This window comes from Mastigoproctus giganteus, chromosome 5 (genome assembly GCF_048544385.1).
Source record: "Mastigoproctus giganteus isolate SK-2022 chromosome 5, ASM4854438v1, whole genome shotgun sequence".
NCBI classification, from domain to species: domain Eukaryota; kingdom Metazoa; phylum Arthropoda; class Arachnida; order Uropygi; family Thelyphonidae; genus Mastigoproctus; species Mastigoproctus giganteus.
Window position 1 is genome coordinate 35,413,212 of NC_143579.1, and position 26,823 is coordinate 35,440,034.

Consider the following 26,823-nt stretch of genomic DNA (forward strand, 5'->3'; position numbering starts at 1 on the left):
AAAAATTAAGTAAATGAACCTGAAAATATAAACTAAAATAGCAAAACTGGTATAGGTACAGACAGAAACGAGTAAGTATGAATCATTACGTCGAAAAGGGCTGTCAATCCACTCAAAGCCCCCGATGAAGTAGGGGATTGACGGCCACGTGGTGTAATGCAATACGTTATATTATTATATAAATTTGTACAGTCTTTAAGATTTAATAATTATCTTGCTACAGATAAAATGTTTTCATTAGTAAAATGTTATGAAAAATCATTATCATTTAGCATTATACTTTTTATCTTAATTCAAAATGTGTAAGCCATATGAAATGAAGATAACCAAACTAGGTTAACTTGATTACAGATTTGTATGAACACTAATACTTATATGAAAAACACCAATAATCGGTAACAATCTACAATTAAACGTGTATCAGCCAGTAGTACGGCAAAAATGCAGAGCGAAACAAAACGCAAAATAATATAAAATAAACAAACAGGGAAGGGAAAGTAGAGATAATAAGACAAAAAGGTAGTCGATAATCCCCTGTATAATTTAGTATTTTTTATTATTAAACCCAATTAATAAAAACGATGTAAATTTAAAATAATGCCAATTATATATAATTTAGCGGTACCCCCCCCCCCCTCGAAGGTACCAGTTCCAAAAGACGTGAAATATCACCAAAAAGGGATTAAAGAAACTACAAAAACTAAAATATCAAAATGATAGACTGACCATTATGCCCCATATCGACAGAGGACCACGAGGCCAATAATGGTCATGGAATCGCTGCATTTCAATCGTCATACAAATCATTGCAAAGGCGGCAATATCGAAGAACCAAACCACCCTTCCATTCTCCGATAGATCAACCAATGCAGAGGTTTTGCATGGCGGTGGTCCTTATGCAGCGAGAAATAATCTATAGAACAGACAGCACTCTTGATCAGAGCCACACCACTGACATAATGCAAGTTTAACCAGCTTATATAATAGAAAGGAAAAGAATAGATGGCGGCACAGGTGCTGCTTATTTAGCATATCAACCCACTACTACCACTAATTTATATAATGTGATGTAAAGTTAGGCAAAAGTAATAAAAATAAATAAATATGAATATGAAGCTATCATTAGTTTTGCCTAACTTTACATCACATTATATAAATTAGTGGTAGTAGTGGGTTGATATGCTAAATAAGCAGCGCCTGTGCCGCCATCTATTCTTTTCCTTTCTATTATATAAGCTGGTTAAGCTTGCATTATGTCAGTGGTGTGGCTCTGATCAAGAGTGCTGTCTGTTCTATAGATTATTTCTCGCTGCATAAGGACCACCGCCATGCAAAACCTCTGCATTGGTTGATCTATCGGAGAATGGAAGGGTGGTTTGGTTCTTCGATATTGCCACCTTTGCGATGATTTGTATGACGATTGAAATGCAGCAATTCCATGACCATTATTGGCCTCGTGGTCCTCTGTCGATACGGGGCATAATGGTCAGTCTATCATTTTGATATTTTAGTTTTTGTAGTTTCTTTAACCCCTTTTTGGTGATATTTCACGTCTTTTGGAACTGGTACCTTCGAGGGGGGTACCGCTAAATTATATATAATTGGCATTATTTTAAATTTACATCGTTTTTATTAATTGGGTTTAATAATAAAAAATACTAAATTATACAGGGGATTATCGACTACCTTTTTGTCTTATTATCTCTACTTTCCCTTCCTTGTTTGTTTATTTTATATTATTTTGCGTTTCGTTTCGCTCTGCATTTTTGCTGTACTACTGGCTGATGTTTTTTATTTTAAATATTATATTTATTTTAATTATCAGATATAATTAGGCTTCATGTGGAGGATGTGCATTTGCTGCCTCTAATGATAGCTTCATATTCATATTTATTTATTTTTATTACTTTTGCCTAACTTTACATCACATTATATATATATATATATATATATATAGATTAGCTTAGTATAATTAAATTGAATTTAAATGAAAATCATGCCCCACTCCATAGCAGCAAACAGGCTCAAAGTAGTGGGAGTGTTGTGGCTCGGATGAGGACTGAAGGGGCCAATTTTCCTATGAATCATAGCCTAACAAAATGTTCTGCTTGTGCAATGATTGTGGAACTTTCTGGAATGGGACATGATACAGTAAGGGGTGTTTGTCTTTGTTCGGTGCAAAGAGTGTGAAGAAATTAGGACACCAACTTAGCAATTCTGATGGGCATTTATGATACGAGTAGCTTGAAGAACAGTGTGGATGCCTTGAAGAAAATAAAATTAGGGACCCATCAAGCCCTCAGCTTCCCAACTCAACACCAGAGCTCACACTTGTGCATCTGGAAACACACAGCAGCAATCCCCAGGGCAGAATGCATTGATATCAGTGTGGTCTGTGCTTGTTAAGACTGTTTTACAGGGGTGGGATACTCTATTTAAGTGTATCCCATCCCTGTAAAACAGTCTTTGTCAGGGTGCAACAATATTTGCTAATGCTATCAAGGTAGTAACAAGCTCTTGGGTAAACTGCTATCTTTAGGAGGAGGGGAGATACATAGAATAATACATTAATTAGAGCCACTAGCAGACATGAAAGTGATTCTTATACTGCTTCTATTGGAACATGCAGAAGCCTGGAAAGCAAGGTATGTTGGGGATTTCATGCCCTGCTGTGAGTCATCATAGAACTAGTGAATATATAGGCTGTGTTAGGGTAACTAAGTGTAAGAACATGTGTGTGTATATTTGCATGTACACTAATTCATTTATTTATTTGAATTTATTTACACTAGGAGCAGTGTAAATAAATTCAATGAATTTGAAATACTGATTAACTCATCAAATGCAGACATTGTAAGGATATTGGAGATGTGGTGTCTCTCAGACACGAGGGATGCAGAATTTGAATATGGGGAGTACAATGTGTACAGAAAAGACAAAAAAGAAAGGAGGAGTTATACTCTTAATTAAGAAGAATATTAAATCTATTGCAATGCTCCAGTGAACATGGGTGGTCAGTGCAATGTTCAGTCAGTTTGGTGTGGAATAAGCACTGGGAAAATGAAAAGTGAGAATAGGAGTGTTCTATAGGCCAAATGACTGTGATGAGTATACTATACAGAGAAATAGTGATTCAGTAAATCAAAATGTCTTATAATGGGCAATTTTAACTTTCCAGATATTGACTAGAACTTGAAAGTTGGCATCTCACTTACTAGCAAGACTTTTGTGGGTTTATTGGATGACTGTTTTCTACAGCAGCAAGGTGAAGCTATACTCTCGATCTGGTTATCAGCAGTGATTCTTCGTGCATTAAGAGTCTCCAGGTAAAATACCTACTGGGAGGCAGTGATCACAGTGTACTGATTGGAATTTACTTAAAGACAACTGTTGTCAAGAGTAAATGAAAGGGCTCTTGCTTTCATAAGATACAGTGGTCTAAAACAGTTTTTCAGTTTTGTGCAGTGATACCAACTGATGATGTTACCAATAGCATATTCTAAATGGAAAATAATCATAGGATATAATAGGCTTTTCATACCAACTATGACATCCATTTAGGTCTTAGCATTGAAATGCTGTTCAGTGCTAAGACCTAAATGGATGTCAGATGAACTAGTGAACTTGTGGCAGAAAAGAAAAATGAGTCGGATACATATAAATTATCAATTAAGCCTATTAGATATAAACTAGTCTATAATCAAGTTACAGAGAGGTTAGGCAAGCTAAGACAGTTTATGAGAAATCTCTTGCAAAGAAAATCAGCAAAGACTTTAATTAATGTTAACAGTAAGAAGGAAGAGGTTGAATCATATTGGTTCACTTAATGTTGATAGTTTTAACTATTGATGATCCTGCTCAGGTTGGTAACAAACTGAATAGGTATTTTGCATCTACATTCGCCCATGATTTCTTTAGGGAAGGGGAGGGAAGATTAACAAACTCTAAAAGGGAGCTAAATGATTTGGTGATAACTGAGAGCAGCAAAGTGGAAGAGAAATGGTTGAAGCTAAACATAAAAAAAGTGCCTAGATTGGATGGGATTTATCCAATTATATTAAGGGAGGTAGCAAAAGTCATAAGCAACCCCTTACCCTTAATAATGAGACATTATTTGGATACAAGGGAGTTCTTTCTGACTGGAGATGCACAAATGTATCCTCAATTCATAAAAGTGACACGTGTAATTATAGACTTGTTAGCTTAAATTATGTTCTAGCAAATGGAGCCACTGGTTAATGAAGTAATAGGACAGTCTAGACAGGAATGCAGTTATACTGCAGTCACAGCATGAATTTGTAACAAAGTAAAGAACTGGATGCAAAAAATAATTTTGATATACTCATAATGAAATACTCATAACTGTAATGTAACAATATACTTTGAATTCAGGAAGACTTTTGATACCGTTGCTTTATAAAAGGCTGCAATGCAGCATTAAGGGTAATTTACTGCTATGGATAAAAGAATGATTGAGTGGCAGAAGACAGAGAATGGTTATCAATGGGCACTGCTCTTCTTCAACCAATGTTATTAGTGGAGTCTCCCAGGATTCGGTGCAGGTCCAATTATTATTTTCAACATTTCTGAATGATATTAAGGTGTAACAGGATTAATGTCTAAGTCTGCAAATGATACAAAAGTTTGCAGAGTGGTTAATGACAGTAATTGAGGTAATCTACTGCAACAAGATCTAGAAAAATTAGAAATGGCAGTTGAAGTTTAACATTGATAAATGATATAATTTGCATTAACCCTTTTTACAAAGCCATGGTTAGGCCACCTCTTGAGTACTATATACAGGTCTGGAGACATTTTAGGATGGGTGTAACAGGTACAAAGAAAAGCAATGAGATTTGTGAAGAGAACAAAAATGTGCTCTTACTAAGAAAGGCTTCAGTTCTGCAAATTGCAGCATCTGGAAACTAGGCACCTGCAAGGAGATCTGATTGAGATGTTTAAGGCTTTGAATGGATTGAGTATGCACAATGTTGTGGCATTTTTCCTCTTCCTTAGACTACACATGGGGGTGGGCATAAATTCAAATTGAGGAAGATGGTTGCAAGATAGATTTGCTTTCAGCCAGCGAGTGGTTGATTTTTGTAACAAACTTCTATCTGTTGTTGTGGAAGTGGGTAATTTGAATAAATTCAAGAAAGAACTAGACATTCTTGGAGGGAATGGATGGATAGGTGAGGTGAGTGCTGGGTTTTTTTTTTTTTTTTTTTTTGACTAATGCTCTATAAGCTCTATAAGCTTGCTTATAGAGAATTAGTCAAAAAATTTGCTTCGTGTCGGATTACAGCTTCAGATAAAAAAAATTTTTTTATCAAAATTGAAACTTTATATGGTTGAACACTGACACTAATTTATGAATTGTTGCAGGATGTGTGTGACGAGTCACCAGTAGTAGATCATAACACAATTTCATATTTGTCTTAAGGATTTCGTTAAGGTCAGGCCAATATTGAAGACAAGCAACACTCAGATATACCGAGAATATCTATATACAATTACATAGATATGTAATTGTACATAGATATTAGCAGTCATTATTATTGTCATTTTGGAGGAAGATATGTATAGCCTGTGAAGAAATAGCCAAGAAACCTGGAATACTGAAATGATCTATTCACTGAGACATTACAGAAATGTAAAGGTTGCTGCCTAATGGGTCCCACATTTGCTGTCAGACAGTGAGCAAAGCAATTACTCACATCTTACTGATAAGAAGGTGAAGAGTTTTTAAACATATTGTTGCCATTGATGAGACATGACATTCAACTTTGAACCTGAACTGAAGTTATAATCATCTTTGCCATGATTATGAACTGAAGTTGTAATCATGGCAAAGATGAATGCTTCCAGCAATCTGGAAGCATTCATCAATTTAGAAAACATACTACACTCATTTGGTTAATATGTTTAATTGATATGATATGTACTGAGTTGACTTTGCATTAGCGACACCTACCTAATACCTTGTGGGGGCCCATACACATATTGGCATGAACTGCACAAGGTGTTGCAGAGTGTCCTGTGGTAGTGTTATGCATGCTTTGCACAATGTGTCCAGTGATGCTTGCATATTATCAGGTGGATGCTCATAGCATTGAATGCCCTTTTTTCCAGTAGGTCCAAAACATGCTCAATTAGGTTGAGTTAGTTCATTGAGTTGGGTGGTCCTGGGAGCATGGAGAATTCATTTTTGTGTTCCTGAAACCAGTTGACAACCTTCTGGGCTTTGTGCTGTGACACATTGTCTTGTTGATAGATGCCGTAATTGTCTGGATACACTGTCATCATGAAGGGGTATGCTTGGTGATGATAGAAAGGTAGGTATTCCCATTGATTAAAGTCAGAGGACCCAGGGCATGCCACAAAAACAATCCTCAAACCATAACACCACTGCCAAACACCAACAGAGCCTCCAGGTGCCATGGCCTCGTGTTGCATTTCTCCAAATGCAGATATGTCCATCAGCATGATAGAGTTGGAAACAGAATTCATTAAACCAGGTGACAGATTTCCACATGTCAATGGTCCAGTGTTGGTGCTGATGTGCCCATGGAAGGTGCAGCTTGTATCCCACAGTGAGCATGCTACCCAAGATAGCCATCGACTACCATAGCCTATACAAGCTATGTCCAGCACATAGTCCACATGGATGGTTAACTGGGCATTGTGCTGTGTTACGAGACACATGATGCTAACAACGGGCGTCAGCCACATGTGAATGTTGAGTCAATCACGGTAAACTCATGGCACCATAGACATGAATAGATACACTTAATCAAATTGGCTGGTGTCAAGAAACTGGCACCTGCACATTATGCCCCCGCAGTCATTTCACAATCAAATTTGGAGAGATCTTGATACTGACCCATTCTTTGTTGCAGACATTCAAATTATAATTTACAATAAACTACAAACTTCACTAGCATTACAGACCAGTCCATTACTACTTGGAGCGGGGGGGGGGGCTAATTCAAAGCCAACTCGGTGTAAGTTACAGCTATAGTTAGGAAAGACTGCATGTTTCAGCTTCTCTTTTGATCTTCTTAGGTGTATTTTAAGGATAGATTAATAATTTATAAACTAATACCCATATTAGCATTACTGTCAAGTTACAAAGTTTCAGTTCTTAGTAATCTTTGTAACATAGTCACAGTATTAATAAGTACAGTATCAGTTTATAAATTTTCTCTCCCCCACCACTTTAAAATTGCTGAAGATTCACAAAATGGAATTATGGCATGTGGCTCCCCCTTAACTATAGCATGGAACAATAAGGAGATGCTGCTCTTGCTGACAGAATGATGCTTTGAAATTTATGTAATACCATTTACAGAAAGATAAACCAAGGGAAAAAAGCAAACTTTGTTGTGTTCCTTTTTCACTCCCCCTTAACTATAGCATGGAACAATAAGGAGATGCTGCTCTTGCTGACAGAATGATGCTTTGAAATTTATGTAATACCATTTACAGAAAGATAAACCAAGGGAAAAAAGCAAACTTTGTTGTTCCTTTTTCAAAAAAATTGTTTGCATTAAATTTTATGTCAAATCTCACACTGTAATATACGTTTATAAACATGAATAGAGAAATATGTAAATAAATTGCTGTTTGGGTCACACATTTTTTTCTTTCATTTGTGAATTATCCAGGATTTCAATAGGTGAAAAAAAATATGAATAGAAATAATTTTTAAACCTGTAGTAAGATGGGAGATCAGTTAAAAGATTCAATACCTTTATTAAAAGAAGATATAATTTATCAGAATACTTGAGTGTGAAAAGATATATACAGGGGGTCCTCGGTATCCAAGTATTTATTATCTGAGTCCCTGTAGTTACGAAGATTTGAAAATTAAAGAATTAAAGCTTTTTCCCTTGTGAAAATTGGCCTTTTGTTTTTTTTGTTTTTTTTTGTGAGAACGATCTTCTTCATGATCGTGCAACAAATGTTAAGCGCGAAGTTAAAGACATAACTAAATGCTACGACACAAGTACGACAAAAAAAAAAAAAAAAAAAAAAAAAAAAACATACAAACAACTCTGGATTCATTCTTTATTCGTCAACTAAAAAATAGTGTAACTTCAATAAACTTTACTTAACCTTACATTCTGTAGCATATTATAATAAAAAAATATCTAAAATAATTTTCTCATTTTTCAGTTCCTTCATCCATTTTTTTACTATGTACAAGTACATAATAAACATTACTATATAATACCGGTGTAGATACACCATATCTACTCATCCTTCACAATGAGTTGCCCATGTATTGCACTATTTCGAATAAGTAACGTTTCACTTGCAATACCAGGGTACCTGCCCACCCACCGATGAAAAGCCAACTAACTTTGAAACGGTGTGGTCTGGGTGATGGCGCGCAAGGAGAATATGTAACAATAGTCTTCTCTATTAGTGAAGCATTACTTATTCGAGGTAGTGCAATACATGGGCAATTCGTTGTGAAGGATGAGCACAATATGAGATGCAGATGAAATGATGCTTTTCACACTACTATCAGTTTTTCTTTAAGAGTTGTCTATGGTATATCTACACCAATATTATATAGATATAGAATCTTAAACTCTTAAAATATTATGCATAGTTGCATTTAGTTTTATTTAAATAATAAACATTATGAAAATTTCTCCTCATTTTAAGTGGAATTTTCTGGAACCAATTATCCTCTGATAACGAGGATCCCCTATATAGGGGAGACAGGGGATCCTCGTTATGGGAAGCACATATAGGCAAACATACAAAACATGTTTTGAAAAGTGAAAGAAAAAAATCAGATTTGCATATAATGACAATAATTTTAAAATGTTACAGAGGAAAAATATTTTATGAAAAGGAAAGTCAAAGAAGCATTTTTTATTAGAAAATTTAGCAAAAAAAAAAAATTCAACAGAAATAATGGTAAAGATGTTTCAGGGTTGTGGAGAAGATTTCAAGGAAAAATTAGGTGAAGGATGGGGAGGGGGTTGAACAGTTTTTAACTAATTAGAAATTGCCAAATTTTATCATGGTATTATGAGTGTAGGCAATTTGTATTAATCTTTATGGATAATCCCCACAAAGTAAACAACTTGTTCATAATCTTGATTAAATTGAAAAACACCATTCTTGTAATGGTAATCATTCTGTCATTAAACTGTTTCTTAAACTACATTATGATATAATATATCAATTGATGACAGCTGTTTAGGAAGATACATATGCGTTATTTTATTCAAGGGAGGAGCACGATGCCAGAGTAGCACTGGAACTACAGGAAAGGCTTCAGGAAGAAACAGAGAAACAGAAGTATATTGAACAAGAAGATGAGGTAGGTTGTATTTCTAATATTGGATTCTAGTATTAGTCTTGAGCCTGGTATTAAGACTAATTTTATTATACAATTATTGGATTAGCCTGGGTTTTATTTATGGAAATGTACAAAGTGTAATTAAGGAAAACAAATTTTTTGATAAATAGAATTTATCCAAGTGAATATTGTCCCCTCAATTGCACAAATCATTTTTAGAAGTTCTCTTTTCACGTTGCACAAATCATTTTTAGAAGTTCTCTTTTCACGTTGCACAAATCATTTTTAGAAGTTCTCTTTTCACGTTGATATCAGAACCTACATCATCACATTCTTTTAATTATCCTTAATGGTGGAAAATCTTTGTCCTTTAAGAGTGGATATGATTTTCAAACACAATCAAGTTGGGTAAATAAGGTAGATGATCAAACTGGGTAAACTGTTTCAGAGAAAGTGGAACTGGAGCATTGTCATGATGAAGAAGCTATTGCTGCATATTACAATTTTTGCATCAGAATTTCTGCATAGTGGAATTGGTTGATGGTTTGACTTTGTAGATGAATTCCATGTGAACAATGCCACTGATGTCAAAAAAAATAATAATAAATAAATCAACATTGTCTTAAATAGTGGTTTTGACATACATGTTTAATTGGAATGTCGGAGTTTTCCACCATTGATTTTTAACTCTTCAGATTCAAATGTATGTCAGGTCCTCTATTTCTCACTTAAAATTGTTCACTCAATGTGTGGTTTGGTTTTGGATAAAACTTTCCTTGTGATAAGTTTTCATTCAGTATGAGCCTGTTTCTCTATCTGAGTGTAACTTATTGGCCATCATTCTATCTCTGGGTTAACATGGCACTGGTGCCAAGACCTCTATAAATAGCACATGGAGATAATTTTCTTTAATTTTCCCAAGTTTCGTCATAAATATTCCCAGGAAGACAGAAGCATGCCTGTATTTTGATTTCAAGTGGAGCCCCCTAAATACATTTCTAAGATCCACAATCATTCTGTACGTATCCACAGAATGATATACTTGGATAAAATACAGTAAACCTTGCTTTGATGGATAAATTGGGGATAGTCTTCTCCACTAAATCCAATTGTCCATTAAATTTGAAAGAAATTCATATGACAATGCATGAATTTCTTTCTTCTTCGTCACAACAGTGCTTCAGTTCAAGTGCACTTTCTGTGAAACTGTTTATGATCAAAAACAGTATTACTCAGTTTGATCATCCACTTTATTAGGTGCTGAAGTTGCCAGAATGTTATGAAAAAGTGCCATACATTAAATGTTACAATACTGTATTTTACTGCATTTATTCTGTGGAGTAGAAGAGCTTGCATTTTGTTGTCATATATGTTGGCAGTGGAAACTGATTAAAGAGTACTTCCACAATGACTGATGGAAGTTTGTTCCAGCAATCAACTACCCGCTGGCTAAAGGAATTTCCGCACATATATTCTACAACTGTCTTTCCTCTATTTGAATTTATGTCCCCTTCGGTTCACTTAGACCGGGTTTCGAGCCCGTGACCACCAAATGTGGAGGATGTGGAAAGGTTAGAGAATGACCACCGCACAACCCTGGAGCAATATGGCCTTAGTTGCTAATGCTCCTAAAAACCAAACAACAACAACCAGACTAAGAGAGATACCCTGGCCCTCCAGGTTGGGGGTTGCTGCAACGTGCTAACTCCTCGTTCACTGTAAAAAATGCACAAATGCTAAATTACCTACAAGTGAAAATGGACTGCACCTTCGGAAACAACTCGGCAAACGGAAAAGGACTATGATTTTGGGATGCTGGAATATTCAAGGCCTTTCAACTAAAAGAAACTTTCTTTTGGATGAACTGCAAAAATTCAAGTTAGACATCGTCATGTTATCAAAGACAAAGAAAAAGGGATGTGGAGAGGAAATAATGGGAGAATACTACCATTTTTGGAGTGGAGTTGATAAGAGTGAAAGAGCAAGAGCAGGAGTTTCTATTGCTGTTAAAAATAAATTGAGACAACATCAAAAACTGGCAATTTATTAATGAAAGAATGATCTCATTGGAACTGAAAATATACAGGAGAGAAATGTGTATTTTGGGAATATATGCCCCGACTAATGACACCGCCAATACCTTGAAGGATGAATTTTGGGAGGATCTTAGAGAACTAATAGAAAAAATTCCTAAGAACAAAGAGATATTTCTAATGGGAGATTTCAATGCAAGAGTAGGAACTGAACAAAATAGCAAAGTTATTGGAAGATTTGGAGAGAAAGAGAGAAATGATAACGGAGATAGACTATGCAATCTTTGTGAACAGTTCGACTTGAGAATAAACAACACATTTTTCCAACACAAGGATATCCATAAATATACTTGGTCACAGGAGACAAGACAAATTAGATCAGTTATAGATTACATTATTTCAAAACATTCAGGGACATATGTATTGAAAAATGTCAGAGTTTATAGAGGAGCTGAATGTGGATCTGACCATTTTCTTGTTAAAACAACACCGAGGTAGAACTGGATTAAGAAAATATGTGGACAACCAACAATGCAGGGAAGGAGAAATGCTACAAGTGGATCAATTTAACATTGACCTACTCCAGGACGACAGCATTAGAAACAACTTCACCCAAAGACTGGATGGTGCAATTAACATAGAAATAAAAGGTAATATTGAAGAAATCTACGAATATTTAAAAAATACTGTTAAAAAAATAGCTCATGAAATCCTAGGCAAAAAGAATAGCCAAGGAACAAAAAAGACCTGGATTACAGAGAAAGTAAGAGCTGCTGTAGAGGAAAAGAAACTTACATATCAGAAATGGCTGGGTGATAGGAATGATGCATATAGGAACATTTATGTTGAAAAAAAGAAAATAGCCAATCAGTTGGTAGTAGGAGCGAAAAATGAAGAATGGGAAAGGAAATGCACAACTATTAATAGCAAATTGGGCTTCAAGCGATCAGTGGAATCATGGAAGGTCCTTAAAGACTTGAGAAAACAGAATAAACACAATGCTGGTTTGCAGTTAATACCTTTGAAAGACTGGAAGGAGTACTATGAAGGACTTTTAAAAGAAGACCAGGAAGAGTTCAAGACGATGGAGGATTTTGGTGTAGAAGACTCAGGCTTAAAAGTTTCTGTTAGGGAAGTGGAACTCCTGCTAAAAGAAGGAAGGAATGGCAAATCACCTGGACCTGGAGGAGTTTACATGGAACTTCTGAAATATGGAGGAAGAGGAGTGGCTGTTCTGATACAAAAACTGTTAAATAGTATACTGAGAGGAGAAGAAATACTGAAAGAAATGATAACAGGATATATAATATCAATTTATAAGAAGGGCGATTGGAAAAGCTGTTCAAATTACAGAGGAATATGTGAACCCGCTGTTAAAGATCCTTGGAAAATGGATCAAGAACCATTTAGAAGCCCAAATCGAGGTATCAGAAGAACAAAGTGGTTTTTCAACTGGGAGGTCATGTATAGATCATATCTCAACAGTAGGACAGATCCTTGAAAAATACCAATGAAAAGGGAAAAAAATCTTTGATTTTCATTGAACTTGAAAAGGCATATGACAGTGTTCCAAGAAAACTCTTATGGGAAGCACTGAAAGAGGCAAATATTGATGGACCACGGATTAACATTATTAAGGCAATTAACAGGAATAATAGATGCAGAATTAAAGTGGGATCAGCTTTGTCACCTGAATTCCACACTTCAAAAGGCTTATTACAAGGTTGTTGCATGTCACGGAACACTTTTCAAAATTTATATCTACATCTGCCTAAGATCCTGGTCAAAAAAATGTAATAAAATGGGATTGCCGATTAATAAGAACACCTATATTCACAATTTGCTTTTTGCAGATGATCAGGTGATGATAGCACAAGACTTAGAAGATGCAAAGTATGCATGTTGTCAATTGTTTGAGGAATATAAACAATGGGGTCTAAAAATCAATTTTAGCAAGACTGAAATATTGTCTTCAGGGCCAGGACACGTTCTAAATATTGCAGGTTTTAAAATCAAACAAGTCGATAAATTTAAATATTTGGGATCAATCTTACAAAGTGATGGATCATCCAAAGCAGAGATCAATAAGAGAATTACAGGCGGCAGAAAGGCTATCGGCATGTTAAACTCTGTTCTGTGGAGCAAAAATATCCTTAATAAAACAAAGAAACTTATATTTCAAACGATTGTACAAAGTCTTCTATTGTATGGAGCGGAAACCTGGACATTGAATAGGCAAGCGGAAAACAAATTGCTCTCCACAGAAATGGATTTTTGGAGACGCTCAGCAGGAACTTCTAGAAGAGACAGAAAACGGAATGAAGATATAAGGGAAAAAATGGAAGTGAAAAAGACTATTATTGACACCATCAAAGAAAAGCATCTAACATGGTATGGACATGTAAAACGGATGCAAGAAAACAGATATCCAAAGGCTATCCTGGAAGAAGGAGAAGAGGAAGACCTAGGAGGACATGGATGGATGGAGTACGGGAGTGCATGACAGCCCAAGGCTTAACCGACCGACACACCTTGAACCGCACTTTATGGCGGGAAAAAATTCCTAACAAGAAATGACTTGTAGGCTGAGGAAACCCATTGTAAATGGAAACACTCCTCTTGAAGAAGAAGTCATGCCTAAATCCTTCTGTTTCTGTCCCCCCTCCCCCAAAAGCTTCATTTCGTAGCAAGAAAGTTAATTAAGCACAACTATGTTGTTTAGGATATGGGAAACTCCAAGATCTGTGAGAACATGAATGAGATTCACCTAAGGTAAATATTTGGTGTGGTGTTTCATAATTAGATGTAATTGGCCCCATTTTTTTTTTTTTTTTTTTTTTTTAGTGTGTGACAGTGAATGCAGCACAATATCTTCAATTTTTGAAGGATTATGTCACTGTCGATTTGCTACTGAGCATATAATCTAGTGGTTGCTTTCAATAATAGGGCATACAACTACGCTACTCCACAACTGTTCAGAGGTTTTAGGATGCTACTTTCATTCACTAATAGATTGGTAGTGTGTGGTCCTTACAACATCTTGAAAGATCTCCCAACATGACTCCCAGTAACTTTTGGTTGTGAGAATTGATTAAGGATTATGTTTATGCCACAAAGGCTCAAAGTCTTGTTGACCTTAAGGAATGAATATCCCAAGTTACCTTTGATATACCACAAAATATGTTCAGATGAATGATGGATTCAACATTATATCTAGACAGGACTGCAGTTATACTCCAGACACTGCATGGGCTTGCTAAAGGGGAAATCTTGTCTGATCAGTTTGATTGGATACTGCAATGCAGTCATAAAGAAATTGGATGCAAAAAATAATTATGATATTATATACCTGGATTTCAGGAAAGCTTTTGATACTGTTGCACATAAAAAACTGCTGTACAAATTGGAGTAGTGTGGCTTTAAGGGCCATTACTTCTATGGATAAAAGGATGGTTGAGTGATAGAAGACAGAGTGATTATCAGTGGACATTGCTCTTTGTGGACTAATGTTATTAGTGGAATACCCCAGGTTATGGTGGTGGACCCATTGTTGTTTTCTATATTTATTAATGATATTGCTGAAGGCATATCAGGAGCTAGAAAAATTAGGCAGATGGGCTGAGAAATGGCAGTTGAAGTTTAACATTGACAAATGCAAAAACTGCATATGGGCAGCAGTAATCCCAGAGTTATGTATGAACTGCGTGCACTCATAGTGGAAAATGAAAAAGGCTTGGAAGTAATTGTGCAGTGAGATATGAAGATCTCTGAGCAGTGCAGACAGGTTGCCAGGACAGCTCATGGGATTTTGTGAATGATATTGTAAGCTTTAACTTACTATGAAAGCATTTAAAAGAAAAAAAAGTCATCTACCACCTAGTACCAGGCAGTACTAGGTGGTAGATGACTCTCATCAACCAGTGCAATACCACCACTCTTCTTATTGGAGGCTTGAAGTGGTGGAACCCATGTTTAGTCTCTAGAGCTAAGTTCCGGTCAACCCTTCCCCATCACTTCCATCATGCAGTATGATTGATGACTTTTCAGATTATGATGAACATCGTGGTGAGATCCAATATTCCTTACATTTCGAGGGTACAGCCTCGGGTGGGATGACCTCCGAGACTTCTTTTCTTCTTTTCCTTGGTCGGATTACTGTTTCAAAACTTCTGATATCAACGTTTGCTCAGATCGTGTCAGTGAAATTATTCTTGCAGTAATGGAATCCTTTATCCCACACTCCACTTTAAAATCTCGTCCTTTATCTAAACCTTGGTTTTTACAATAAATGTGCTAAGGCTGTTCAAGAGAAGAACGTTGCATATCGTGATTGGCTTGTTTCTAATTATTCAGTTTCATTTTCTGCCTACACCAAAGCTCGCAACAATTGTACAGCAGTTATTAATCAGTCCAAACTAGAAGGAAGGTTGTTCCAGAAAACGGTAGTTGAATGAATAAACGAGGAAGATGAAAAGTTGGTTCTGTGAGTTTGAAGTTGGACAGGCTGGTGGCGACACGTGTTCGGACTGTTTCGAAAGAGAGAGCAGGAATTATAGAAGCCAATTCAGAAGAACAGTGCCCATGGATGTATCTGTAGAAGAGGCATGCAGCAGAAACAGTATGTCTATGAGACAGCGAGTGGAGAGACTCTGTTAGAGATGAATCATTAATTAACCTAACTGCCCTCTTCTGAATGGAATCAAGAAGCCTGAGAGAGGTTTTGGGGGCACCACCCCAGATGTGGGAACAATATTCCATGATAAGGCAGATGTGCGATGTATACAGAGTGAGCAGCTGTTTGGAAGAAAAGTAACGACAGCAAAAAAGAAAACCAAGTTTTTTAGATGCAGAGGAAGCAATATTTGTAATGTGCTTGTGCCAAGAGAGATTACAAGTGATGGTAATCCCCAAAAAAGTTATATCATTTTACCTGGAAATCAGAGTGTCACCAAAGATAAACATAGGAACAGAAGAATCCTTTTTGCAAGATATAAGACAAGACTGAGTTTTAGAAGGATTGAAATCAACTAAGTTGTCTTTGCCCCACTGGAGAATTACCTAAAGATCTGCATTTAAGGAATTGGTAGCAGATTTTCGAGAAGTTGAAGCTGATTGAGCAGGACAAGGTTTCTCAAAATGGAAAGTGGAATGCAATGTGCTATCATCGGCAAAACTATGGATAGGATTTCGAGTCAATGGAAGAAGCTCATTAATATACAAGAGGAAAAGAGTGGGGGAAAGAACTGAACCTTTTGGGGACACCGGCATTAGTGGAGAAGTTAGAAGACAGAGAGCCATCTACCATCACCCTCAGTGAGTGTTCAGAGAGAAAACTGGATAACCAATTACAAAAAACAGTTGAAAAACCGGTGGAAGCTTGTTTAGAAGACCTATATGCCAAACACGATCGAAAGCCTTTCAGATATCAAGAGCAACTGCTTGGGTTTCACCAAAATTTTCCATTGAATTAGTCCATAAATGGGTAACATTAGCCAGAATATCGCCAGGGGATCGACACTGACAGAATTCATACTGGTGATTGTTGATCAGATGGAAGGTTTCTAGGTACTTTAAGAGTTGGCAGTTTATTGATTTCTCCATTACTTTAGAAAGAGTAGAAATAATTGCAGTGGTACGATAATTGGATGGGAGGGATTTGTCATCCTTTTTAGGAATTGGCTGGATATGAGCAAATTTCCGAGCAGAAGGAAAAACACCTTTGGAATAAGAAAGTGAAAAACAGGCGGCGAAGAACAGGTGTAAGTTCAAGAGCACAGATTTTAAGAACAAGTGAAGAAATACCATCTGAACCTGGAGCTTTCTTAGCATCAAGATTCGTCAAAATCCTTCTGACATCCTTTTGACGGAAGATCACAGAGGGCATTGAATGGAGCGTGTTGGGAATGGTGGGAGGTGTTTTACCAAGATCATTAAAACACGAGTTGGAAGAAAAATGGGATGCTAGCAAGTCAGCTTTATCCTTGGCTGAAGTGACAACAGAACCATCTGGTTTGGACAGAGGTGGTAGCAGAGATGGGCAAAAGTTGTGACCAATAGCTTTGGCAAGAGACCAGAATGCTCGGCTACCATTAGAGCAAGAAGCAAGTTTTCTACTCTTAGCCTGTTCAAACTCTAGTTTGGACTGATTAATAACTGCTTTACAATTGTTGCGAGCTTTGGTGTAGGCAGAAAATGAAACTGAAGAATTAGAAACAAGCCAATTATGATATGCAACGTTCTTCTCTAGAACAGCCTTAGCACATTTATTGTAAAACCAAGATTTAGATAAAGGATGAGATTTTAAAGTGGAGTGTGGGATAAAGGATTCAATTACTGCAAGAATAATTTCACTGACACGATCTGAGCAAACGTTGATATCAGAAATTTTGAAACAGTAATCTGTCCAAGGAAAAGAAGAAAAGAAATCTTGCAGGTAAACCCATTTTTCGTTCTTGTAATGCCAAACAATGCAAAGTTGGGAATAGCCATGAGATAAAGGCTCCATTGGAGAAGAGACAATCACCAAGTTGTGATCTGAGCTGCCTAAAGGACCTCTCACTTCGACCATGTACTTAGAAGGGTTGTTTGTAAAAAAAAGATCAAGCGTGTTGGCTGCAATGGTTAGGATTGTCTGGTATTCTTGTAGGTAAATGAACAATCTGTGCAAGGTCATTAGTAATTGCAAAAACCTCAGCATCTCGACCAGCTGGGTCAGTGTGACTAGAAAAGGGAAGCCAGCTGGAGTTGTGAACATTAAAATCACCAAGGAAAATTACCTCACTGTTAGGAAAGTTGGACTGGAGAAAGTCAAGTTGCAAAGAGAGGAAGTCAAAGAGTTCCAAGTGATTAGTGGAGTTGGGAGAAACGGTAGAGACAACAGATGAATTTGACACAATGAGGTAGAGAGATTTTAGGCCATAGAAGATCGAAAAGAGGAGATTCCAAATTACGGAGTCTGTGAGAGGGAATATCGGAATGGACATATGCACAAGTACCACCTTTGAGGCGAAAGGAATCATACAGCGAATAATTTGGGCAACTGAGATGAGGAGTAGTTAAATCAACTGATAACTGAGATTCTGTCAGAAAAAGTACATGGGGTTTGGCAGATTGCAAGTGGAAATGGACATCGTTGAGATTAGAATTGAGACCAAGTATATTTGTAAAATGAATTAGGAAGTGTTAGGGAGATTTATATCTTTTCGCAGATAAATTTACTCTATTACTTTGACAATTCATGGTGTATTCAATAGTAAGAAAAAGTGGGTGGGACATGCTGTATGAAGTAATGAAATTTTTGGATATGCTGTACACGTGGTAATAATATACCCAAATCCTTGACATAACGTGACCTTGACAATGCCCCCCTGCATACACACTACTCGGACCCTCTCCAGTCACCATCTGGCAGAGTAGAGGTAGCAAGATTATACAATAGCTGATCTGGAAGCCTCCTAGAGAGTTACCAATAGGTTCGGTCTGGTGTTCGAGATCCAATCTTCCTTGAAATGTAAGGAAGATTGGATCTCGCCAGGATGTTCATTATAACATCAGAAGTCATCAATCATGCTGCATGATGGAAGAGATGGGCAAGGGTTGACTGGAACTTAGCTCTGGTGACTAAGCATGGGTTCCACCACTTCACGCCTCCAATAAGCAAAGTGGTGGTATTGCCCTGGTTGATGAGAGTCATCTACCATCTAGTACTGCCTGGTAACACAGAGGGGTGGTATTCCTCTGTGGTGTGGGCACCACACCTCGACCCCTGTTCACACCTGGGTGGTCACCCACCATGTGCTTGAACATGGAGGTTATACCCAGAATTACTAATAGTCCCACCATCGTGAAGGTCCAAGCAGAAGATTTGGCTGTCACAGACCATCCGGACTTAGCTGAAATTGGGTCCACTTGAACTGAGTTTCACCCGAATATCAGTTCCATCAGCGTTTTTTAGACTCCCAGCTAGCAAGTACAGCTTGTCTGGCATATCTGAGAGAATATCTGTGACAACCTCAAGGACCTATATAAAAGGAGTTGAGAGAGGCAGGAAAGAGAGAGAGAGAGACCTTGTGTGATTTTGGTGTGTGATTGTTGAGAAGTGTGTGGTTTTAGGTGAAGTAGTAGCGACGGTACGTAGATTGGACTTGAGAGGTTCTGGAAAGGGTTCAGGATGGTATATAGGTTAGCAGTGAATCGTGTAGAGCAGAATAGAAAAATTGGGAATGGATTTCAATGAGCAGTGATTCATAGATGCTCCAGGTTACAATAAGGATTGAAGTACATGTGCCGAGTTTGAGATCTAGAGAAAGGCTGAGGAAGCTGAAAACGAGAAAGGGCCCCTGAAATCGAGTCAAGAAATGGAGGGCTCGTCTTTTTTGAATAAGCTGACTCAACCTGGTGAAAACCTGTAAGTAGGATTTTGTTTGTGTTTAGTCCCCCAAAATCTTGGCCCTGTGGAGCAAAAATAAATAAGAATTTTAGAACTCCAATTAAAAAGAGGCACTCTGGGATTACAAACCAGGAATGCTTAAGGTAAATTGTAATTGAAGATTATTATCACTTTAATACTGTATGAGACAATATTGTAAGGAAAATTTTTGTAATGGGGGGCTTTGTCCCTTGCTTGCTTTGCTTTCTTCATTTGATAAAATAAAATACTTACAGAAGCTTTCGACTGTGTTTCTTCCTCAGCTGTGAATACATAAATGCGTTACTATATCTATATAATATCGGTGTAGATCCATCATAGACAACTCTTAAAGAAAAACTATGATCGTAGTATGAAAGGCATAATTTCATCTGTATCTCATATTGTGCTCATCCTTCACAACAAGTTACCGTGTATTGCACTACCTCGAATAAGTAATGCTTCCCTAATAGAGAAGGCTATTGCCACTTATTCTTGGTGGGCCCCACCACCCACATAGTACCGTTTCAAAGCTAGTTGGCTTTCCATTGGTGGGTGCCTTTTACTCTACAGTCGTAGTTTTTCTTTAAGAGTTCTCTTATGGTGTATCTACACAGATATTATATAGATATAGAATCTTAAACTCTTAAAATATTATGCCTTGTTGCATTTAGTTTATTTAAATGAATGTTACATATGGAAATCAAGAATGGTACTGCTTGGTCATTTTAGATAAACAGCGCATGACCACATTTAAACGGAAATTTGTCTTACCACAGTAAAACAAGCTTCTGTTATGTATTTTTGTATTTGTTACGTATTACCACGTAACCTGCATCTCTCTTCTCCCATTGGCTGAATAAATATCATTAGGAGGAAAATTATTTTAATGTATAGAAAGATATGTTAGTGATATGGAAGTAACAGTACTGTTTGTTTGGATTATTTCTCGTGTAAGCTGTAAGTTATAATAAGGAAAATTAACTCAACACAAGTGCCTATGTAACTATTTTGTTTTGTTTGTTTGGTTTCTTGAACCTTATTGAAAATGTATGTGCCTAATGTCATGTTGTATCACTCTACTCTAGTTAAGATTTAGATACCAGATCCTGTAAGTAGTCAGAGGCCCAAGTACATGTACATAAAGTTAATCTTAAAATAACAGTAGGAGAGCAGAGCAAATTTATATATATATATATATATATATATATATATATAAAAACAAAGCAAACCCTACAATATACATAAATTTTACTAGCGTGGATAAGGAGATGATTATCCCATTGTATAAGGTAATGGTCTGGCCACATATTGAATAGTGCATAGAGGTCTGGAAGCCTCATTTTAGGAAGGATGTACAGCTGCTTTAATGGATACAAAGAAGGGCAACAAGATTGGTGAGGGGAATAAAGGGGGTGCTCTACCACAAAAGGCTTCAGTTCTGCAAATTGCAGCATCTGGAGACTAGGCACCTATGAGGTGATCTGATTGAGGTGTTTAAAGCTTTGAATGGATTGAGTAAGGTCATGCTGATAGGATTCTTCCTCTTGCCTTTAGCCAGCAGGTGGTTGAGTGTTAGAACAAACTTCCAGTTGTTCTTGTGGAAGTGGATAGCTGAAATTAATTCAAGGATGAACTAGATAAACTATTGGCAGGAATGGAAAAGTGAAATGGGAATTTTTTTTTTTTTTGGGCTTGTTCTGTATAAGCTTGCTTTCTTGCATCATTTGCCACTGCTAATACTAAAGAGATTGTTTGTGTGCACTAAAAACAGAAGAGCAGATAGAATCATATATTAATTGTATGGCATGATACATAAAAAAGAAAAAAAATGTAAACTGCAGCCGTTATCAATCCACTGCAGGATGGAAGCCTCCTCAACAATTCATGTTGAGGGAAATGGACCATAATCTGCCACGCTGGTCCAGTGCGGGTTGACAGTTCAACCGTATTTAGTGTCAGGGGCTTGAACCTCGGTCTACTCAAGGAGCATGTGCTACTGCACTCCCGCTCCTGACCACTCAGCTGTGGAGGCCATGGAATGATACATACATACATACATACATACATACAATTGCAAAATTTTTCCTTCTTGGTAACATTTTATTGATCAACCCTGTTTTTTTGTCCATATTATATTCTGCATAAAATTTTAAAAAATGCATACTAATAGCAGATTTTTTTTTTTTATCCAAATTGTTATAACTTCTTTCTTCAATATGTACTTGGTCTAATGACAAAATTTCAAGGAATTGTCAATAGAAAATATATTTAATGACAAGTTTTCTGTCGACGACTTACGACATTTCAGTGGGGATCAAACATTAAGCAATTAGATATGATTGTGGTGCAGTCTAATAGCCAGGGTTCATAGATTTTTAACTTACCATAATTCTTGTTTCCTTACCGAACTGTGTAAGCTTTGTCCACTAGTGTCTTATATTCTTTACTCTTTAATCTCTTCCTCTTCTGGGGATGCCTATTTCTTTCATCCCCTTACTTTCCTTCTCTTTCCCATCCATTCCCTTACCCTTACTTAGTATTAGTAATGGCCGCGTGGTGCAAGAAAGCCTATGGCTTATGCTGCACCAGCCAAAAAAAAAAAAAAAACTGAATAAAACAATGATAAAAAAATAATAATAAATAAATAATGATAATAATTAATAAAAGAAAAGGAAATTATACCTATCATCCTATGTGCTTCCCTCACCCAAAGGTACTATAAGACAGATGACCTTTGAATTTCCCCAAACTGTCAGCCTCTACCACCCACGTAGGCAACTTATTCGAGTAATTTATAACTCGCTGGCTAAAATAAAACTTCCTGCAGTCCAATCTAAACGTTTCCCCCCATAACTTGAATTTATGTCCCCTAGTTCTAGCATAATTTATAATCTTGAAAATTTCGTCCTCATTCATTTTACTGATGCCTCTCAGAGCCTTAAACACCTCAATCAAATCTCCTCTAGGGTGTCTAGTTTCCAAACTCTGCAACCCACATATTCGAAGTCTTACTTCATAAGGACACCCTTTTGCCGATCTCACCAGGCAAGTTACCCGCCTTTGCACCCTTTCAAGAAGCTCTGTCTTTCTTTAGGTGCGGTCTCCATACTTGAACACAGTATTGCAAGTGTGGTCTAACAAAAGCCTTATGTAATGGGATTATCACGTCCCTATTTCTACTTGCAAAAGTTCGATAGATCATTGATAGGATGATCACCATGGGCCTTCCTTGCAACCTGTTTACAATGCTCAGAGAATTTCATGTCTGACTGTATCGTAACACCCAAGTCCCTTTCCTCCAGTACTGGGTTTAGTTGAACTAAACCAAGTGAATAAGTTATTTTGGGATTACTGTTTCCCAGGTGTAATACCTTACACTTTGTTGGATTAAATCATAACTGCCATTTTTCTGACCATTCCTGAAGTCTATCTAGGTCTCTCTGAAGAAGCTCAGCTTGATAGTGATCATTAACTACTCTACCAATTTTAACATCATCTGCAAATTTAGACATCACGCCCTCTATCCCTTCATCGATGTCGTTTATGAAAATTAAAAACAACAGTGGTCCTACTACTGATCCTTGGGGAACCCCACTTCTTACATCAACCCAATTTGAGGAATAGCCATTTATCACCACCCTTTGCCTCCTGTCCTGAAGCCATCCATCTAAGGATTTTCCCAGTGATTCCAACCTGTTCCAACTTATAAAGCAACTGCTCATGTGCAAGGATCATATGCAACTGCTCAGGATCAAACATTAAGCAATTAGAAATGATTGTGGTGCAGTCTAATAGCCAGGGTTCATAGATTTTTAACTTACCATAATTCCTGTTGCCTTACAGAACTGTGTAAGCTTTGTCCACTAGTGTCTTATATTCTTTACTCTTTAATCTCTTCCTTTCTTCCTCTTCTGGGGATGCCTATTTCTTTCATCCCCTTACTTTCTTTCTCTTTCCCATCCATTTCCTTACCCCTACTTCTCACGCTATGTTCCTTCCTTTTCATTTTTCCTTATTTATTGGGATAAGTTTTCTTGTTATCCCACTAAGAGTCTTTACTTGTTGGTGGTCCCTGGCACGCCTCCACATGGCATGGGATGGGAGTCAGAGGGCAGCGCACCAGGTCTTCACTGCCCTCTGGCTGCAAAGTTGCCAGGTGCCAGCACTCAACATTCAATATAACATACCAACATTATTCAAGCTTGCTGGCTTTGGCATGTTGCCTTTCAGATGCTACTGTGGCACATAGGGAAACCCTGGAGACCACCTCAAAAAACAAGAATACCTTAAATACCTTGCCATAATTCCACCGTATAAATAATCCTTTGAAGCACTAAAAATCATCTAAAATTTTAGATCTATTTATTTGCTGAGTATGGGATTCTAAGCTTAAAGACATGTGCTTAAGGTTAGAAGGACATGAATTAGTACCAATGTATTTCTTATTTTTTACAACAATATACATTATTATTCACTTTTCAAACCCAAAAATTTGTTCTTCGTCATACTAAAACAGTCCATTGAATTAAGAGTTATGTTTTTGGATTTATTTTTCGAGTTCTTGAAAGGTAAACTTTTAAGATTGTTGATTTCTTATAGCAAACATGCTTCGATATTGAGGCATTATTTACAGAGAAATCAGTATGCAGTACACTGCTTAACAGGCAACAAGGTACAGCTCGGTTACATAATCAAAGCTTCCCATGTACACACATAGCATCAGTAATAATGATGTTATGTTTTCATCTTATCACTTGAATAGAGGTGATACCATATATGCTTAGCACTTTCTTTGCAGTTTATTGTGCAGTATAATAAAATGTAAATTTTTAAAAGAGCAGAAATAATTAAATTAAAAAAATAGATAGTGATTCTTAATGCAGATTTTATTGTAATACACCACTGTGCAAGATGTGGAAGATGACTAAAAAAAAAAAAAAAAAGCCATATGGCAAAGTGATTAAGCATGGATTTTTAAGGCAGAAAACAGAATTTGACTTATACCCCAGAATATGTACTAATATATTTAAAAAGGATTTTGAAGTTTTGTGTTGATGGCAAAAATAAATAAAAAATTAATAGGCCATAAGAATTAAGCTTTAATCTACAAATGATAAAGAAGCAAACACCATGCTTCTACCTTTCATATTAATGCATGGCTAAAAATGCTGTTATTCTTATAAGATCATGTCTGTAATTTTCCATTGTTTTGAAACTTTTTTTTTTTTTTTTATTTTGTAAAACAGTTTTTAATTTTTTTGTTATATGCTCTTTTTGCATATACTGTATTCTAATTATTACTAGCTTATATATTAATATTATTTACAAAAATCTCAAACTCTTACTTAAGGTGAACAGCTAAAACAAGGATTGGCAGCCTATGGGTTGATGCTCAACCCAGTTTCATTTCAAAGACACCCCTACTCTGAATGCACCCATTTTTACAAAATATGAGCAGGTAGTTTCTTTGCCCATGGATTCTCTGATTTCAAAAATTCATTCACTTGCAGCAGAAATCCCACACCAGACTAAACTAACTAATTGCCCCTGAAAGTTGAAAAATCCTTGTATTGTACACATATGCATAGTATCAAATTAAATCAGTTATTTTATTTTTTATGAAGTTAAAAAAAAACAAAAATTGAAAATCACAAAAAATATATTAATTTTATAGTTTAAAAAAGTACACTATAATATTTAAACCCAACTTTAGGTTATCAGACAAAAACAAATGTTTTGATTATTACAGAAGCTAGCAAAGCATTTGCAAGAAAAAGAAAAACAGAGATTTGAAAGGAGGAGAAGGGAAAAGGAATTGGGCAGAGAATTAAGACAAGTTGAAAAGGCTAGAGCTCACCAGTTGGTATCCAGTTCTAAAAATAGTGGTGGGTTGTTTAAATGATAGTTATAATTCAATATATTATAATTCATTAATAACATTTAATAAGCTGACTGGAATTGTGTATTTATTTTTAAATAATATCTAAAATATGGAATAGCAAGTGCTTAAAAAACGGTACTCACCTTTGAATAAATCTGCAATAGTTTTTTAAAAAAGAATGGTGATTAAATCATTTAGGTGGGGAGGTAAAGTAAAGGGATTAAGGAGATTGTTAAGGTTAATTTAACGGAATTTTAAAATGGGCCCCAAGGAAGTAGAAGCGCACATCTCCAATCCTAGGTTGTCATTAAAGAAAAAAGAAATCATTAAGAGTGAATTAAAATGGATAATTATCATACTATATTATCCATTTTAATTCACTCTTAATGATTTCTTTTTTCTTTAATGACAACCTAGGATTGGAGATGTGCGCTTCTACTTCCTTGGGGCCCATTTTAAAATTCCGTTAAATTAACCTTAACAATCTCCTTAATCCCTTTACTTTACCTCCCCACCTAAATGATTTAATCACCGTTTTTTAAACGCTTGCTAGTCCATATTTTAGTTCTAATACTCATGGTATTATAAGATTTCTATAATTTCTAAATAATATCTTTATTGATTATTAATACAATGTTTAGCATACAAAAAATCATAGACAAATTGCAAGTCCTTGAAGAGAAAATAAATAATAAGCAGGAAGCATTACCAAAAATTGCAATTAAAAACACATCTGAGATGTTTGTTTGTTTGTTTTTAAACAGGCTCTTTATTTTCTTGTAAAAACATTAAGTTCATCACCTTTTTTACATGTAGGTTATTTTTCTGACTAAAATAAAGGCATTCAGAGTAGCCAAAGTAAGAATAGAAATCTTGATAATAGAAAAGTACAGTGAATGATAGTTGATAGTATATAACAGAGCTATGATGCTCAATATATTCTATGTTGATATCAATATTTGTAGAAGAATAAGAGAAATTTACCTCAATATGATCCGTAGAACATTTCCATATGATACTCACCAGAAATTAAAACAAATAAAAGATTAATGTAAAAAATCAATTTAAAAAGTTTAATGTAAAAAATCAATTTAAAAAGTTTAATGTAAATTTTGAAAAAATTTTCCTTCCTGAAACTGACAGTTCTTTTCAACCATACATTGTGCTCACAGTAGTA

At 36.1% G+C, this 26,823-nt stretch overlaps 1 protein-coding gene across 1 annotated transcript in view; it reads left to right on the forward strand.

Annotated features, from left to right (window-relative positions):
• Positions 1 to 26,823, forward strand: part of LOC150085301 (uncharacterized) — a 200,458-nt gene that overhangs the window by 80,072 nt on the left and 93,563 nt on the right. Inside the window, exons 4-5 of the mRNA XM_090373138.1 lie at positions 9,253 to 9,343; positions 25,515 to 25,650. Of these exons, the coding sequence (XP_090229264.1) occupies positions 9,253 to 9,343; positions 25,515 to 25,650 (227 nt within the window). The remainder of the gene's footprint in view (positions 1 to 9,252; positions 9,344 to 25,514; positions 25,651 to 26,823) is intronic.